Consider the following 19,844-nt stretch of genomic DNA (forward strand, 5'->3'; position numbering starts at 1 on the left):
ATACTACGAGACGAGAATAAAGTGCTACAAGCCAAACTGAAGGAAGCGAAAGAAAACCAGGAAAAACTAGAAGCAGAACTTGAAGCCCACCGTCTCAGACTGGCAGATGCTAACAATGAGCGTCACCAAAGTCAGGTCTCCCAAAGAGACCTTGCCTTCATTGTCCAGAGAACAAAAGAAGAATGGTCTGGTACACTGGAGTATATGAACTCTCGTGCTGAAACCCTTTTCCAACAACTCTGTGATGCAGAAGAGAAATTCAGTTGCCTGCAAGCTGAGTTTTGTCACATGAAAGATGCTCTTCGAGAGAAGAGTTTTGCTCTAGAAGGTGCACAGAGAGACCTGATGGAAGCACAGTTTGAAAAGCAGAACATTCAACTGAAGTATCAAAGTGAACAAAGAACAGTGAGTATGTACATTGTAAAGCAGGAGTCTTTAGAGCAGAGACTGACCGGACTGCAATGTAAAACTATGTCACTTCAACAACAGCTGGATGATGTTCACAAGGATTCTGCAGATAAAGAGAAGGCAAAACACAGCAGAGACAGCCCGTGTGCTGCAGTGGTGAAGGCTCTTGAAGTAGGGCATGAAAGGTACAGTCTGCTTTTGGAAGAGGAAAACAAGAAGTTGCTTGATGAATGCAATCACTTAAAAGAAAGGCAGTACCAATATAAAAAAGAGAAAGTGAAAAGAGAAGTAAGTATCAAGAAATAAACATTTTTCAAACTTCCAAAAAGAAAAGTGAAGTGGTATTTGGTAGTGACTAAGCATCGTATCTGGTTGAATGTGAGACTATCTAGATCTATATTTGTGATATCAGCCTAGAAACATACCTTGTTTCCAGCAAATAAAAGTTAGTGCTGAGAAATGTTTTACCTTGAGTAAAGACAGTGTGTCACTTACAACATTTTAAGAGTTTAAGTTATAAATTGTTAATAGACATAGAGTAAAAATGCTGAAATCATAATTTTAGTGTCTTTATGTTGCCTCATTTTAAGACAGAGCCGAAGCAGAAAAAAGTGAGTAGGAAGCTGAGTAGGGGTAGGACTTGCAGGAGTTGAGATTAGGGAGGGAGGTGGAGGCCAGCTTACTTAGGGCCTGCAGGAGCCATTGGAATTTTACTTTTATTCTAAAATAGGGATTATTGGGAGAGTTTGAGCAGAGGACTGAATTTGTGAGAAACTTTGAGGCTGATCTGAGCTTCTAATCAAAAAGAAAGAAACCATTTTACAGGGTAGAATTTGCCACCACTATCCCATCCACATGCATATGAATCTTTTGTTATGCATTTCACATTCCTTTTAAGCCTTCAGTTGGTCCTTATGCATTTCACATTCATGAGGGGAGGAATGAATAGAGGACTGAATCTGTTGTCTGAGCAGTAGAATACTGACTTGGGGGGGAGGTAGCACTTTCCTTAGTGTCCTTAGCCAAATTTAGTGGTCAACAGGAATGTGTACACAGGAGGAAAAGAAGGTGAGTCAATGCAATGTATGTGATGATAATCTTCAAGGTATATATGTTAAAGTTAAATATTATTAACACATCCTAATAATAAAGTGTTTATAATATCTGCAACAAAAATATCTTACCAGGCAGTTTTGAGACAACTTCGCCAAGAACTGTGTGATACCATGCAAAAACTATCCAGATCGGAGACGTTACTAGAAACTACATCACGTTGTCACATTCATTTAGAAGATGAGACCCAACATTCAATGAGAAAAATAAGTCAGATGACAAACCAAGTATGTACATAATTAACATGCCACCCGTTAATCTAGAGCTGATCCAATAAAATAAAGTGTTTTAGAACACTAGCTGCAGGTGACAGCTTTCTTTTTATATTTTCATTATGAGTAGTTTTGTACAATTTTATTATTTTTATCATGTACTTATTTCTTAAATTCTGACTTTCATTCTTTCACTTTTCCTTAAAATTACTTAGAAATATACCATATTTTCTTATAATATATGCCCTTAGGAAAGTCGAGGATTATGCATCATTTTTCACAGAAGTTGTGAGACATTTTTCCTGTTAAGCAGTAGTTGTCAGTGATTTCTCTATTGCCATTGTGAGGCAAGCCAGATTAAATCAGGGTAATGTCTAATGAAATGTTCCAGAACATATCTTCAGTTTTGTGAATGGATACAAAATCTGTGTATACTTATTTCACGGATTTCAGGTTAACTCATAGAGAAAGGCCTTTATATTCTTGTCTAAAATGAAAATGCTGCTCGGGAGGCTGAGGCAAGAGAATCGCTTAAGTCCAGAACTTGGAGGTTGCTGTGAGCTGTGTGAGGCCACGGCACTCTACAGAGGGCCATAAAGTGAGACTCTGTCTCTAAAAAAAAAATAAATAAATAAATAAATAAATAAAATGAAAATGTTTTAGGTTAATTTATAAACTCTTTGCAAAGTTAATTGCCTTCATTTCCATTTCACTTTAATTATATTGTAAAAGCACAGAAATATTCAGGTCTTGGATAGGAGGTACATCCAAAATAAAGAATTAAGAAAATTATCCAGATCCTGCCATTGGATTTTTAAAAGCAAATGTATTGAGGTCTCATTCACATACCATGCAGTTCACCACTTAATGTCTCTTAGTATATTCACAGGGTTGTGGAACCATCATCACAATCAATTTCAGAACATTTGCATCAATGTGAAAAGAAACCCCACATCTTATAACCATAACCTCCACCCTAATCATATCCCTCCACTTTCCCCAGGCCTGGGCAACCACCATCTACCTTTATCTCCATAGATTTGCTTATCTAGACAGTTCATTTTTGGGGTGGCGGGGTGGCGGGGTGGGGGGGGAAGGAGACTTTATCAATCAAATTTTATTTTATTTTTTTCCAAGGGACATATTATACATCCTCACAATGTGCACAATAGGTGAGATCTTGCCTCATGCCCTCCCTCACTCTGCCAAACGTTCCCCACCCCGCTTCACTCTACCCACAAACTGGACTATAAGAGTGTTTTATTGTTCTTATGAGCATGTAATTGTTTATATATTGATTTCATATAGGTATGGAGGTATATATTTCATATTGGATATTTATTTTTCTATTCTTATGGTACTTTACTAAAAAGAATATATTTCAATTCCATCCAGGTAAATGTAAAAGATGTAAAGTCTCCATCTTTTTAATGGCTGAATAATATCCCATGGTATACATATACCACAGTTTGTTGATCCATTCATAGGTTGATGGACACTTAGGTTGCTCCCATGACTGGGCAATTATGAATTGAGTCACAGTAAACACTCTAGCGCAAATGTCTTTGTGGTAAAATGATTTTTCTTATTCTTGATAGATACCTAGTAATGGGATTGCAGCGTCAAAATGGTAGGTCTACTTTTAGATTTTTGAGGATCCTCCATACTTCTCTCCAAAAAGGCTGTATTATTTTGCAATCCCACCAGCATGGTAGAAGAGTCCCTTCTCTCCATATCCACAATAGCATCTGTAGTTCTGGGATTGCTGGGGTTAGGTGATATCTTAGAGTGGTTTTGATTTGCATTTCACTGGTGATTAAAAGACAATGAGCATTTTTTCAAGTGTTTGATGGACATTCGTCTGTCATCCTCAGAGAAGTTTCTGTTCAAATCTCTTGCCCACTTATAGAGAGGGTTGTTTATACTTTCTTATGGTTCAATTTGAGTTCTGTGTACGTTCTAGTTATCAGGCCTTTGTCAGATTCACAACATGCAAAAACTTTCTCCCATTTCAAGGCTGGCTGTTGGTTTCATTTGCGATAGCCTTAGGTGTGCAAAAGCTTTTAAGCTCGATCAAGTCCCAGGTATTGATTTTTGGTGTTGCTGTAATTGCTAAGAGGGTCTGTCTCACAAAGTTTTTTCCCAGGCCAATGTATTCAAGTGTTTTCCCCCACTCTTTCCTAGAATTTTTATTGTTTTGTGTCTTATAATTAAATCTTTCATCTACGAAGAATCAATTTTTTGTCAATGGTGAGAGGTGCAGGTCCAGTTTCAGTCTTCTACATGTGGATAACAAGTTCTTCCAGCACCATTTGTTAAATAAGGATCTTTTTCCTCATTGCATGCTCTTTGTAGGCTTTTCAAAGATTAAATGGCGATATGTGGCTAGGTTCATCTCTAAACTCTCTATCCAATTTCATAGATCTACATCTTTATTTTTGTGCCAGTGCCATGCTGTTTTGTAGACAGTTCTTATAAATGGAGCCATATACTACTTAGTCCTTTGTGACTGGATTCTTTCACAAAGCGTGTTTTCAGGATGAATCCATGTTGTAGTATGGATCAATACTTCATTTCTTTTCATGGTCTGGTACTGTTCTATTGTGTGGTCCTACTGGTGATCGATTCTTCACTTGCTGGACCTTTAGGTTTGTTTCTACTTTTTGCCACCAATGCATCATAGTCCCATGAACATTAATTTAAATGATATCAAGCGGACGTGTTTTTATTTCCCTGCCATTGACTATCATCCTCAGTTAGTTAGCAGATTTGACCATCTCTCTGCCTTGCTCATGCTGTGCTTCCCGCTTTTTTAGCTTCTGATCATCTAACCTCATTCAGACCTGAGCACAATTTTTCCTTCTTCATGAAACTTTCTCTGAGTGTTCTGACTTTCATTGACTTTATTCTTTAGTACTTGTTATCTAATCTGTGCAGAATAAGTTAGTCCTTCATTTTGCATTGCTTTTTTTAATTTTTTTATTATTAAATCATAGCTGTGTACATTTGTGCAATCAAGGGGTACAATGTGCTGGTTTCATATACAATCTGAAATATTCTCATCAAACTGTTCAACATAGCCTTCATCGCATTTTCATGCTTATTGTATGTAGACATTTGTATTCTACCTTTAGTAAGTTTCTCCTGTACCCATTCTAAGATGCACTGTGATGTGGCCCCACCCCTTACCCTCCGTCCACCATAACCTCCCCTCTCCCTTCCCTTCCCTTGGTCCTTTCCCCATATTCTTGAGCTATAGTTAGGTTATAGCCTTCATATGAAAGCTATACATTAGCTTTATAGTAGGGATGAGTACATTGGATACTTTTTCTTCCATTCTTGAGATACTTTGCTAAGAAGAATATGTTCCAGCTCCATCCATGTAAACATGAAAGAGGTAAAGTCTCCATCTTTCTTTAAGGCTGCATAATGTTCCATGTTATACATGTACCACAATTTGCTAGTCCATTCGTGGGTTGATGGGCACTTGGGCTTCTTCCATGACTTAGCAATTATGAATTGGGCTGCAATAAACATCCTGGTACAGATGTTTTTGTTATATTGTCATTTTTGGTCTTCTGGGTATATATCTAGTAAAGGAATTATAGGATCGAATGGCAGGTCTATTTTTAGATCTCTAAGTATTCTCCAAACATCCTTCCAAAGGGAATATATTAGTGTGCATTCCCACCAGCAGTGTAGAATTGTGCTCTTTTCTCCACATCCATGCGAAGATCTCTGGTTTGGGGATTTTGTTATGTGGGCTACTCTTACTCAGGTTAGGTGATATCTCAAAGTAGTTTTGATTGGCATTTCTCTGATGATTAAGAATGACGAGCTTTTCTTCATGTGTCTGTATTCCGTGTGTCTGTCTTCTTTAGAGAAGTTTCTCTTCAAGTTCTTTGCCCACCCTGTGATTGGATCACTTGTTCTTTTCTTGCTAATACGTTTGAGTTCTCTGTGGATTCTGGTTATTAAACCTTTATCGGAGGTATAACCTGCAAATATTTTCTCCCATTCTGAGGGCTTTTATTTTTTCATGAAGAGTCATCTTGTTCAATTATAAATTTGCTTAAGGTGAGAATAATATCTAAGTTGTATATAAAACGAGCACATTGTACCCTATAATTGCATTAATGTACACAGCTGTGATTTAATAGCAAAAGTTGATATGCCTATAAGTTATCCTTATATAAATTGAAAATGTTTTAGATTAACATTTGTTAGAATATTATTAAATACTTTATACTATACTGATAATTGATATAATAAAATTTTATTCTAAATATATTTTAAGCAATAAAATATAAAATTGGAACTTTTTTATTAAAAAAACAGAAAAAAACTCTTTCTTGCTATTGTTACTAATTTTCTGTATTTGGGATATATATTTCAGTGACTTTTCCCAAGTTATTTTATAATTAATAGATGGTATTTAACAGAATTTAGTGAAAAGTATTTTGTAAATATGTCTAGCTGTGATTTATCCATTGCAATATCTTCCCAATGAAGTTTGTAATTGGGGAATTAAGGAAATTATATGGAAAGAGGGTGAAGGGGAGTCTCAGGGAAACTTGCCCTTTTCCCCTAGGTTGATGTGCTGAAAAGATCAACTCACAGTTATAGTAATAATGAGAGAAAGGTTTATTTCCAAATACCATGCACATGGGGGGTATGAATGATTGCCCAATGTTTCAGTGATAGTCAGTGGCTTTTAAAGATGCCTTTTAGAAGGGAGGGGGGAGAGAAACTGTAAAATATATGTGTAGCAAGTGGCTGCGAGGGATGATGGGTAGATGGAGGGAAACAGACTGAGTTGCAGTTTAACCTGAGAGACAGGTCTCAGTGCTTCAAAGGACATTAGGGCCAGGCCTATTTGATAAGGACTCCAGCAGCCCCTTTTCTGATTCTAAATCAAGTTATTCAGGTTTTATAGAGGAGAGACTAGTGTATTCTAATCAAAAATGGCCTTTTCATTGAAAATATTCTCTATACCAAGGAATTATATTTTGATTTCCTTATCTCCTTCAAAGATATACATCTGGAAAGTACTCTATGTCTTTGCTTATCTCCTCATGTAATCTTATTTAATATTGATAAAGTTTGAAATATTTCCTCTAGTGCTTTCTTATTGTTCGTTGCTGTTTCAACAGTAGCAAGAAAATATTTTTCTGTTTTTTGTTTTTTTCTTTGTTTGTTTTAATGAGTTAGGGCCAAACCAGTCTGCTTCTTTCCTGCTAATACTAATTTAATTTCCAAGGAAAGTGTTCAACCAAATAAATAAGTGAATGTAGATGCAACCAGCAGGAAAAAAAATATATTCATATCATTCTCACTATAGAAAAAAAAATTAAATTAGTACTCCTTCATTACAAAGTCAGAATTGGGACTTATAGATTGATAATTGCCTTTCCAACTGAAAAGCTCTGGCCTTTCTGATCTACCACAGCACATGACCTTAACTTGATCATCAGAGTGCTTGCTAGTGCAGCCCATCATATCCAGTTGCTGGGAATGAAGTGATCAAGGCACCTTGATTTATTTATTTTTTTTTTTTTTTTGTGTGTGTGTGTGTGTGTGTGAGATTTTTGGCCGGGGCTGGGTTTGAACCCGCCACCTCCGGCATATGGGACCGGCACCCTACTCCTTGAGCCACAGGCGCCGCCCAAGGCGCCTTGATTTATCAATGGAGTACAGTGTTTTCAGGTTGAGGCTATTGCCTGGGGTCATGTAAGTTCCATACAACTCACTCTAGAAGATGCTCTGTGCACTGCAGTGCATGGTCATCCATCCCACTGATTGCTATGGAGACAGGTAAGCCATGAATTCTTATGAGTGGACGAAAACGCTGCTGGCTACTGGAGTTGGTGACTGTTATCTACAGAATTTGGGACTGTTGTGGGCATCATGCTATGCATTTATTGCCCATTTCAGTAGTGTGGAGATAGTTGAGTGCAGCTATCGGGGACCATTTTCATTGGCATGTCACCTGCCTAAACTATAAAATTAGAACATAAAATACAACAAGATGTTAATAGTAAATATTATATGCCACTCACCATGTGCCTCACGTTTTTCTAAGTGCATTACGTGTATTCCCCAGTTCAGTCTTCCCAACATCCACATGAGGAAATCAGTGCTATTCTGTCCATGTTGTAGATGAAGAAACCAAGTTGCTAATTTGCTAAAGGTCACACAGCTAGTACTGGTGGAGCCAGTACTCAAACCCAGATCTTTTGGCCTCTGTAAATGTCCACCTCTCAAACTATTCCATGAGACATCTGGTTGTCATCTGAAGCATACACACAACTGAGATGTGAGAGAAAAAGGAAAACCTGGTCCCCTTGCTCTGTGGGAAGCTGAAGGGTGCTGTCCCCCGTGTAGCAGTGCACAAAGTTCTAGCCTTTTCTCTATTTTCCCTGTAAATTGGCTCAGAGACTACAATGTGTCTATGAATATGGACAGTTAGCATTTACCAACTTGTGCCTGTCTACTTGCTCATGTTCACAAAAAGAAAAAAAATAAAATAAACATCTGGTCACGATGGTTAGTAAAACATAGCTTTGACGTGACTGGGTAGGTTAAGTGGTAATTTTAACATCATGGCCTCTCCTTTGTCATGTTTAATTGCAAAGTTTAATAGTCATCCTCACAGTTTAAGGTGACACATTTAGATTAAATTCTCTCCTAGTGAAAACTTAAGCCTTGCGACTTAACTTTGGGGTTGACATTCTCTGTTGTACTTTTCTTCCCATTTATTTTTAAAAGTCCTTTTCCTTTTCCTAAAAGAAAAGATGATGGTGAGTGTTAGATGCTGAAAGTATATAAGTTGCCTTGTTACAATAAAATTAAATGTGAATAAAATAAAATAATAAAAGTTGATGTTGTGATCTTAGAATACAAAATATACATGCTTATCATAATGTAATCTTCTCTTTCCCCATTTTATCAATTTTATAAATTTGAGTATTTATCTCATACAATATAGTTTGTAAAATTAAGAATAGTGTATTTATTGAGTATTTAATAGTATTTATGTAATACAATATAATTTGTAAAATTAATAATAATACAATATAATTTGTAAAAGCAAGAATAATGTGTTTTCATCCTGTAACAGGAGTAGATAACCTTCTCTGTGAAGGGCCAAATAGTATATTTTAGGTTTTATGATCCAGAAGATTCCTGTTGCAACAGCTCCACTGTGCAGTGATGGCAGAAAAGTATCTATAAATAATATGCAGAATGAAGGGGTGTGTCAGGGTTCCAATGAAATTTAGCTAAAAAATCTCTTCAGGTGATGAGCAGATTTGTACTAGATCATTATTATTTTTAATGCAAATAGTGTGTTAGTCTAAAAACCTTGTTTTCTATATGCTACATTTTTTAGCTGTCCATCCAGTGAGGGAAATGTGGGTCATTTCCAAGTGTAAACATTTTTCTAATCTTTGTTTTAGTTTCAAGAAGTAGAGGATCAACTCAAAGAGGAAGGACACCGTGCCGAGAAGATGCTAGACCAATGGAAAAAGTATGCTTTCAAGCAGCAAAAAAGAAAAATAAAAAGACTTGAGTATTATAAAGAAAATAAGTGTTACAGTTTGAGACTAGTGCTAGTTGTAATAGTAACTATATCTGTGTGAATCTTAGGAAAATTTTCAGCTTTAAGCTATTTCGAAATGCATATTTTTTTTTACTTTGTTTCTAAATTTTGCACATTATGCATGGACATTGCTAGAAAAATGATATAGTTGTTTAATCATCTACTTTTCAAATATCTAAGGATTCACATAAACATACCTTCAAGTGTTTGTTCAAAAATTGCATGATATTTTAAAAAATTATCTGACATTAATTATTTTAAAAATTATATTTTAGGATCAAAATGGCAAATTCCAAATTAAAACTTACTGTCAAAGACCAAGCCGAAAAACTCAACCAGTATGAGAAAGACTTGTCAAGTGCAAGTTTCGTAAGTTAATCTCTTATTTTTGTTCTGTGGCAGAATAGGCCGAGTGTATCTTACTCAAAATGCTTTGGACTAGAAATGTTTTGGATTGTTTAATATTTGTACATGCATATTGAAATATCTTGGGAAGGGAATTCAAGTCTAAACCCAAATTTATTTGTAATATATACACCATATTCACACACCCTGAAGATAATTTTATGTAATGTTTTATAATTTTGTGCATGAAGCAAGGATGTTTTCACTGCAACATGGCACATGAAGTCAGATGTCAAATTTTCCATTTGGAATGTCATTTTGACCCTAAAAGTGATTAGGATTTGGGGGCATTTTGTATTTTAGGTTCTAATATTAAGATGCTCAACCTGTAGTACAGATGCTCACTGACTTTCAATGGGGTTATATCCCAATAAACCCATCCTCACTTAGCCTAGCCTACCTGGAACATGTTCAGAGCACTTACATTAGCCTTCAGTTGAAAAAATAATCTAGTTGGGCGGCGCCTGTGGCTCAAGGAGTAGGGCGCCGGTCCCATATGCCTGAGGTGGTGGGTTCAAACCCAGCCCAGGCCAAAAAAAAAAAAAAAAAAAAGAAAAAATAATCTAGTATAAGTCTGTCTATAATAAAGCATTGTATGTCCCTCATACCACATATTGCTAGCCTGGGAAGGATCATGAATCAAAATTCAACGTACATTGAAATTGGGGTGTTTCATATCATTTTAAAGTAAAAAAAATTAAGGTGGCCATCATCATTATGTCAAACTTGCAAGGGCTTCACATCATTATGGAGTCAAACAATAGGAAGTTGGAGGATCCCAAGTCAGGGACAACCTGCGTATAAGAATATGGTAGACAATATGAAAAACGTCTCTGATAAAAATATCTATCCCCTTCATAGTGATAGTACTTATTGCAAGTAGTGCCTGTCCCCTTGACTTTACAAAAGAAATTGACTTAATTCCTAAAATTAATGATTTGGGTAGTAAGATTTTAATAAAAACATTGTCATAGCCCAAGAATAATATTTTTATGTATACCACATTTCATTTATCCATTAATCCATTGGTGGACATTTTGTTTTTCCAAGTGTAAATTATTTTTAATCTTTTGTTTTAGGTGCAGAAATCTCTGGAAGATCAGTTAGCAGAGACTATAAAATGTAAAAGGATGATGGAAGACCGCATGCAAAGGTACAGTTAAAAGCAGCACACAAAATAACTTGAGTATTCATAAAGCAAATAGCAGTGTAATATGAGATTGTATCTGTTCAGATAATAAGTATGTTTGTGTGAAGCCAAGGAAAGTTTCAACTTTAAGCTATTTTGAAATGCATGCCTTTGTATATTTTTTCAAAATTTTATACATTTTCCAAAAAGACACCTAGAAAAATACCTTTGCCAAATCATCTGCTTTGTTAAACTTTGAGAAATTCTCTAATTATGCCTTTAGATATTTGTTCACAAGCTTTATGGCATTTTAAAAATTTATCTGTGATAAGAATTATTTTATAATATGTATTTTAGCCTTGAAAAAGAAAATTCAAAAATGAAAGTAAACTTTGGAAAGGCACTGGACTGCATTGAGAAGTACGTGTCATCTGCAAGTTCAGTAAGTCAATCTCTTACGTTCTATCATACTTAAAAGGAACTTTTTTTCTCTACTAGTACAGGCTGTACATTCTGCACCCCAAATGCCCAGAAGTATTTCAGATTTTAGAATATTTATATATACACAATAAAATATCTTGAGGATGGGATCCAAGTCTAAACACAATATTCATTAATGCGTCATGAACAACTTATGCACAAAGCCCGAATGTAACTTGATATAATATTTTTAAGTACTAAATTTTGCATGAAACAAAGATGTGTGTTTTCAATGAAACCTGTCACATGAATTCAGATGTGTAATTTTCCACTTGTGCTGTCATCTTTATATGTAAGATGAATAACATTTTGAAGCATTTTGGATTTCAGGTTTGGAGATTTCAGGATAGATGCTCATCCAGGAGCACAGGGAAGGGCCTAGTCAGTGCCTGCAGGTAGTGCTGAGAGGTAAAGCAAACTAAAACTCAAAGATATGGCCTTGATGGCCCTCTTTTTTAATTGGAAGTGTAGGATTGTAAAAGATTTTAGTTTAAAAAAGTGATGAAAAATAGATCTCTGGATGAGACCTTGTATTAAGGAATATTAATACACAGTCATGCCATGGAATCCCAGCACTTTATGAGGCCAAAGTAAAAAGGCCAAGGCAAAAAGATCACCTGAAGCCTGGGCCTATCTCTACAAAAACTATAAACCAATTAGCCCATCATGGTGAACTGTAGTCCTAGCTCCTTGGAGGCCCAGTCAGGTGAATCACTTGAGCCCAGGAATTAGAGACTTCATCAAGCTGTGATGGTAGCACTGTACTTGATCTTGGGTGACAAAGTTATACCTAGTCTCAAAAAAAAAAAAATAGAGTTCAAAGCAAGGGGAGAAACAGGATGATAGAAAAGCTGTAAGAGGTGATTCATGCCTGTAATCTAAGCACTGTAGAAGGCTTGAAACCAGGAGCTGTAGACAAGCCTAGGTAATGTGAGAACAAAAAGAAAGAAAGAGAGAGAAGAAAGAAAGAGAAGAAAGAAATGAAGAAAGAAAGGTAGGAAGGAAGGAAGGAAGGAAGGGAGGGAGGGAAGGGAAAGAGAGAAAAGGAAGAAAAGAAAAGAAAAGAAAAAAGAGAGAGAGAGGAGAGAGAGAGAAAGGAAGAATGGAGGGAGGGAAGGAAGGAAGGAAAGAAGAAAGGAAGTAAGGAGGAAGGAAGGAAGGAAGGAGGGAGGGAGGGAAGGAAGGAAGGAGAGAAGGAAGGAAGGAAGGACCTGCAGGTGGTGCTGAGAGGTAAAGCTAACTAAGACTGAAAGATATGGCCTTGATGACCCTCTTTTTTAATTGAGGAAGGAAGGGAGGGAGAGAGGGAGTAAGGAAGGAAAAGGAAAGAAAGAAAGAAAAAATAATTATCCAGGTGTGGGTGTGGTGATGCTTCCCTATAGTCCCAGCTATTCAAGAGGCTGCAGTGAGAAAGTAACATGAGCCTTCATATTAGAGATTGCAATGAGCTATGATCATGGCATTGTACTGAGTGAGAGCAAGACCCTGGCTCAAATAAAAGAAAGTTTAAAACAGAAATAAATAAAATTTAAAATAGAAAGTAAAAATAAAAATAAATGAAATGCTGCAAGAAACAGGGAAAAAGGCATGTTTATTATAGAGAAGTCTTAAACTTTGTGGGGGTTTGTTTTGTTTTGTTTTTGAGTTTGTTAGGGAAAGTCCCTATTATAATTGTTTCTCACTCTGGGGAGATGTGCCCTATGTTCTTACATGTGCCCATTAGGTGGGACCACACTGATCCCCTTCCCTTCTCCCCCTTTTTCCTCCCCCTTTAGCTCAACTGGAGTTAAATTGACTTTTCGTTTTGTGGGGGCATGTATTAGTTGGTCTACCAGCTTCATATTACTGTTGAATCCATTGGATACTTGCTTTTCCATTCTTGTGATACTTTACTAAAAAGAATGTTTTCTAACTATCCAGATGTACATTCTCCATCTTTTTATGGCTAAGTAGTATTTCATAGTATACATATACCACAGTTTGTTAATCCATTCATGAGTTGGTGGGCACTAGGGTAGTTTCCACATCTTGGTGATTGTAAACTGAGCAGCAATAATCAAATGCAGATGTCTTTATGATAAGGTGCCATTTTTTTCTTCTGGGTAGATGCCTAGTAGTGGCATTGTGGGATCAAATGGGAGGTATAATTTGAGTTCTTTGAGGACTCTCCCTACTTATTTCCAAAGAGACTCTATAGTTTGCAATCTCAACAACAGTGTAAAGATGTTCACTTTTCTCCACATTTGCACAAGCATCTCATTTGGGACCCTGTGATGTAAGCTATTCTGAGTGGGGTTAAGTGATATCTAAAAATGATTTTGATTGTATTTCTGCGATGATTAAGACCATTTTTTTTCATGTTTGTTAGCCATTCATTTGTCTTCTTCATAGGTTGTGTTCATGACTCTTGCCCAGTGATAGATGGGATTGTTTATTCTTTTTATGTTGATTAATCTGAATTCCCTGTGGATTCTAATTATCAACCCTTTGTCAGATTAATAACCTGCAAATATCTTTTCCCATTCCAAAGGTTCTTTATTTGCTTTAGTTTTTTTTTTTATTTTTATTAAATCATAGCTGTGTACATTAGTATGATCATGGGGCACCATAAACTTGGTTCGTAGACCGTTTGACACATTTTCATTACACTAGTTAACATAGCTTTTGTGGCATTCTGTTAGTTATTTGGCTAAGACCTTTACATTCCACTTTTACTAGGATTCACATATTCCCTTGAAGATTACTCAATCTGTTCCAAAAGGTAGAAAAAGAAGGAAGACTACCCAACACGTTCTATGAAGCAAACATCACCCTGATCCCCAAACCAGGAAAAGACCCAACAAGAAAACAAAATTGTAGACCAATATCACTAATGAATATAGATGCAAAAATATTCAACAAGATTCTAACAAACAGAATCCAGCAACATATCAAACAAATCATACATCATGACCAAGTCGGTTTTATCCCAGGGTCTCAAGGCTGGTTCAATATACGTAAATCTATAAATGTAATTCAGAACATAAACAAATTAAAAAACAAAGACCATATGATTCTCTCAATCGATGCAGAAAAAGCTTTTGATAACATCCAACATCCCTTCATGATCAGAACACTTGAGAAAATTGGTATAGAAGGGACATTTCTTAAACTAATAGAGGCCATGTACAGCAAACCCACAGCCAATATCATATTGAATGGAGTTAAATTGGAATAATTTCCACTCAGATCTGGAACCAGACAAGGCTGCCCATTGTCTCCATTGCTCTTTAACATTGTAATGGAAGTAGGCTCAGTGCCTGTGGCTCAAGCGGCTAAGGTGCCAGCCACATACACCTGAGCTGGCAGGTTCAAATCCAAAGCAGAGGCCCACCAAACAACAATGACAACTAAAACCAAAAAATAGCCAGGTGTTGTGGCCAGCACCTGTGGTCCCAGCTACTTGGGAGGCAGAGGCAGGAGAATCGCTTAAACCCAGGAGTTAGAGGTTGCTGTGAGCTGTGATGCCACTACACTCTACCCAGGGTGACAGCTTAAGACTCCATCTCAAAAAAAAAAAAAAAAAAACATTGTAATGGAAGTTTTAGCCAGCAAAATTAGGGAAGAAAAGGCGATCAAGGGTATCCACATAGGGTCAGAAGAGATCAAACTTTCACTCTTCGCAGATGATATGATTGTATATCTGGAAAATACTAGGGACTCTACTACAAAACTCTTAGAGGTGATCAAGGAATACAGCAGCGTCTCATGTTACAAAATCAACATTCATAAATTAGTAGCCTTTATATATACCTACAATCGTCAAGTTGAAAAAACAATTAAGGACTCTATTCCATTCACAGTAGTGCCAAAGAAGATGAAATACTTTGGAGTTTATCTAACAAAGGATGTGAAAGATCTATATAAAAAAATTATGAAACTCTAAGAAAAGAGATAGCTGATAATGTTAACAAATGGAAAAATATACCATGCCATGGTTGGGAAGAATCAACATTGTTAAAATGTCCATATTACCCAAAGCAATATATAATTTCAACGCAATCCCCATTAAAGCTCCACTGTCATACTTTAAAGATCTTGAAAAAACAATACTTAGTTTTATATGGAATCAGAAAAAACCTCGAATAGCCAAGACATTACTCAGAAATAAAAACAAAGCAGGAGGAATCACTCTACCAGACCTCAGACTATACTACAAATCAATAGTGATGAAACAGCATGCTGGGCAGTGCCTGTGGCTCAAGGGGATAGGGTGCTGGTCCCATATGCCAGAGGTGGTGGGTTCAAACCCAGGCCTGGCCAAAAACCACAAAAACAAACAAACAAACAAAAAAACCAGCATGGTACTGGCACAAAAACAGAGAAGTAGACGTCTGGAACAGAATAGAGAACCAAGAGATGAATCCAGCTAATTACCGTTATTTAATCTTTGACAAGCCAATTAAAAACATTCAGTGGGGAAAAGATTCCCTATTTAACAAGTGGTGCTGGGTGAACTGGCTGACAACCTGTAGAAGACTGAAACTGGACCCACACCTCTCACCATTAACCAATATAGCCTCTCACTGGATTAAAGATTTAAATCTAAGACATGAAACTATAAAAATACTAGAAGAGAGTGCAGGGAAAACCCTTGAAGAAATTGGGTTGGGCGAGTTTTTCATGAGAAGGATCCCCCAGGCAATTGAAGCTGCTTGAAAAATTTACTGCTGGGACTTGATCAAACTAAAAAGCTTCTGCACAGCCAAGAACACAGGAAGTAAAGCAAGCAAACAGCCCTCAGAATGGGAAAAGATATTTGCAGGTTATGTCTCTGACAAAGATTTAATAACCAGAATCCACAGAGAACTCAAACGCATTAGCAAGAAAAGAACAAGGGATCCCATCACAGGCTGGGCAAAGGACTTGAAGAGAAACTTCTCTGAAGAAGACAGGCACATGGCCTTCAGACTTATGAAAAAATGCTCATCATCTTTAATCATCAGATAAATGCAAATCAAAACTACTTTGAGATACCATCTAACTCCAGTGAGACTAGCCTACATCACAAAATCCCAAAACCAGAGATGTTGGCGTGGATGTGGAGAAAAGGGAACACTTTTGCACTGCTGGTGGGAATGTAAATTAATACATTCCTTTTGGAAAGAGATATGGAGAACACTTGAAGATCTAAAAATAGATCTGCCATTCAATCCTGTAATTCCTCTACTGGGCATATACCCAGAAGACCAAAAATCACATTGTAACAAAGATATTTGTATTAGAGTATTTATTGCAGCCCTATTCATAATTGCTAAGTCATCGAAAAAGCCCAAGTGCCCATTGATCCATGAATGGATTAATAAATTGTGGTATATGTACACCATGGAATATTATGCAGCCTTAAAAAAAGATGGAAACTTTACCTCTTTCATGTTTACATGGATGGAGCTGGAACATATTTTTCTTAGTAAAGTGTCTCAAGAATGGAAGAAAAAGTACCCAATGTACTCACCCTTATTATGAAACTAATGTAGGACCTTCACATGAAAGCTATAACCCAGTTACAAGGTAATAATAGGGAGAAGGGGGAAAGAGAAGGGAGGGAGCAGGGAGGGAGGTGGAGGGTGGGGAATTAATGGCATCTTGCTTTAGTTTTTGTGTCCTTACCTGTGCAGAGACTTTCCAGCTTCATTAAGTCCCATTTGTTTAATTTTGGTATTGTCGTGGATTGCCAACAGAGTCTTCATAAAATCTTTCCCCAGGTCTACATCATCAAGTTTTCCCCTGCACTTTCTTCTAGGACTTTTATCATTTCATGTCTTAGATTTAAACTTTTATCCATCTTGAATTCAATTTTTGCAAGTTGACGAAAAGTGCAGGTCCACTTTCAGTTTTTATGTGAATTATCCAGTTCTCCCAGTACCATTTATTGAATAGTGATTATTTGTTTGGTTTATCAAAGATCAGATAGCAATCAGAAGCTGGTTTCATCTCTACGTTTTCTATTCTGTTCTATATGCCTGTATTTCTATTTTTGTGCCTGTACCATGCTGTTCTGATAACTGTGGACTTACAATATAATGTAAAGTCTGGTAGAGTGATACTTCTGGATTTGTTTTTATTATTAATAATTTCCTTGGCTTTATGGGTTTTTTTATTGTTTCCATACAACATGCAGAACTCTTTCTTCCATTTCTTCAAAGTATGATGTTGGTATTTTAATGGTAATTACATCGAATCCATACATTACTTTGGGTTTTATAAACATTGTAACAATGCAAATCTTCCCAGTCGTGTACATGACATATTCTTCCATATATTCATGTCTCCTGCTATTTCTTTTCTTAGGGTTTCATAATTCTCTTTGTAAAGATCTTTCATGTCCTTGGTTAAGTATATTCCCAGGTATTTCACTTTCTTTGAAGCTGCTCTGAAGGGTATTGTGTCCCTGTTTGCCTCTCATCTTAATTGTTATTTGCATACACAAAGGCTCCTGATTTGAGCACATTGATTTTATACTCCACACCATTACTGTATATCTTGATCACTCCCAGGAGTCGTGTAGTTGAATCAGTTGGGTTCTCTAAGTATAAAATGATAACATTGGCAAAGAGTGAAAGTTTGACCTCCTCGGCCATCTTTTGTATCCACTTAATGTCCTTCTCTTTCCTGATTGCATTAGTTAAAACTTCCAGAGCTATGTGGAATACCAGTGGTGATGGTGGACATCCTGTCTAGTTTCAGTTCTAAGTGGAAAACTTTATTCAGTGTGAAATTGGCTGTGAGTTTGTCCCAGAAGGCTTCAACCAATTAAGAAATGTGTCATCTCTGCCTATTTTCTTAAGTGTTCTTGTTAGAAAAAGATGCTGAATATTGCCAAATGCTTTTTCTGCATCTATTGAGAGGATTTTATGGTCTTTATTTGGCTTCTATTGATATGGTGAATTATGTTTATGGACTTGTGTAGGTTAAACTAGCTTCATCTTAGCATCACTGGGATGAAGCCGACTTGATTATGACATATAATTTTTTAAATGTATAGATAAAATTATTTTCTAGGATTTTGTTGAGTATATTTCTGTCGATATTCATTAGTGAAATTGGTCTGTTGTTCTCTTTTTACTTTGGTCTTTTCTTGGTATTGGTATCAGGGTGATATTTTCTTCATAGAACATGCTAGGGAAGGTTTCTTTCTTCTCAGTGTTTTGGAATTCATTCTGCATGATAGGTATAAGCTCTTCATTGAAGATTTCATCAAATTCTCGTGAAGCCATGTGGTTTAGGGATTTTCTTTTTGTTGTTGGAAGCTTTTTTATTGTTATTTAAATTTCAGTGCTTGATATTTGTCTGTTCTAGAGCTCTATTTCTCCCTGGTTAAGTCTAGGGACACAGTGTGATTCCAGGTATTGGTCCATTTCGTCCACATTGTCAAATTATTGGGCATAGAGTTGCTTGTAGTAGACAGAGATAATCTCTTGTATCTCTGTGGTATCTGTAGTTATTTCCCCTTTTTTTGTTTCTGATTGAGGTTTTAGAGATTTTAATGCTATCTTTCTATTTAATCTGGCCAAAGGTTTATTGATTTTATTTATCTTTTCAAAGAACGAACTTTCCATTTTATTGATTTTCTGAATGATTCTTTTGTTTACAACTTCATTTATTTCTAATTTAATTTTGGTTATTTCTTTTCTTCTGCTAGGTTTGCAATTGGATTACTCTTCCTTCTCCATTTCTTTGAGATGATTCATTAGGCTGTTGATGTGCTCTCTTTCCATATTTCTTATGTTGGTATCTAATGCAAGAAATTTCCTCTTATGACATCTATTTCAGTATCCCACAGGTTTTGGGAATCTGTGGCTTCATTGTTATGCTGTTCATGAAATCTAATAATTTCCTTCTTTCATCCTCCTTGATTCAACTGTCATGTAGCATAAAGTTTGTAGTTTCCAGGACTTTGTGTGTGGATGAAGGTTTTTGTTGCAATCGATTTCTATCTTTATTCCCTGGTGGACTGAAAAGATGCAAAGTATTATTTAAAATTTTCAAAAAAAATTGTTGAGGTTTGATTTGTGTCTGTGGGCTGGAGAATGATCCATGGACTGATAGAAGAACATATTCTCATTGGCTTTGGGGTTGTGTGTTCTATATATGTCTATTAAGCATACTGATCTAGGGTAGCATTCAAGTTCCTTGTTTCTATGTGTAGTTTCTGTTTAGTGGCTCTGTCCAGTTCTCTTGGAGGAATGTTAAAGTCCCTAGCTACTGTGGTGTTGTAGGATATTATATTGTTCAGACAATTAGTGTTTGCTTCATAAATCTGGGACCATATAAGTTGGGTGTTATATACTTTTAGAATTGAAATGTCCTCTTGTTCTATTTTTCTCTTGACCAGTATATAGTGACCCTCTTTGTTATTACTTACTTTTTTGCTTTAAATACAATTGTCTCTGAAAATAAACTTGCAACCCCTCCTTTTCTGATTTCCTTTTGTTTTTTAATATTTTAAATATGTTTT

The 19,844-nt window shown here is 36.2% G+C and overlaps 1 protein-coding gene across 1 annotated transcript in view; it reads left to right on the plus strand.

Annotated features, from left to right (window-relative positions):
* The first annotated feature begins 433 nt into the window (after positions 1–433).
* Positions 434–19,844, plus strand: part of LOC128579449 (ankyrin repeat domain-containing protein 26-like) — a 32,145-nt gene continuing 12,734 nt past the window's right edge. Inside the window, exons 1-6 of the mRNA XM_053581539.1 lie at positions 434–696; positions 1,596–1,748; positions 9,191–9,261; positions 9,609–9,702; positions 10,818–10,891; positions 11,225–11,309. Coding sequence (XP_053437514.1) covers positions 472–696; positions 1,596–1,748; positions 9,191–9,261; positions 9,609–9,702; positions 10,818–10,891; positions 11,225–11,309 — 702 coding nt within the window. The 5' untranslated portion in view covers positions 434–471. The remainder of the gene's footprint in view (positions 697–1,595; positions 1,749–9,190; positions 9,262–9,608; positions 9,703–10,817; positions 10,892–11,224; positions 11,310–19,844) is intronic.

Source organism: Nycticebus coucang, unplaced genomic scaffold, assembly GCF_027406575.1.
Source record: "Nycticebus coucang isolate mNycCou1 unplaced genomic scaffold, mNycCou1.pri scaffold_54, whole genome shotgun sequence".
NCBI classification, from domain to species: domain Eukaryota; kingdom Metazoa; phylum Chordata; class Mammalia; order Primates; family Lorisidae; genus Nycticebus; species Nycticebus coucang.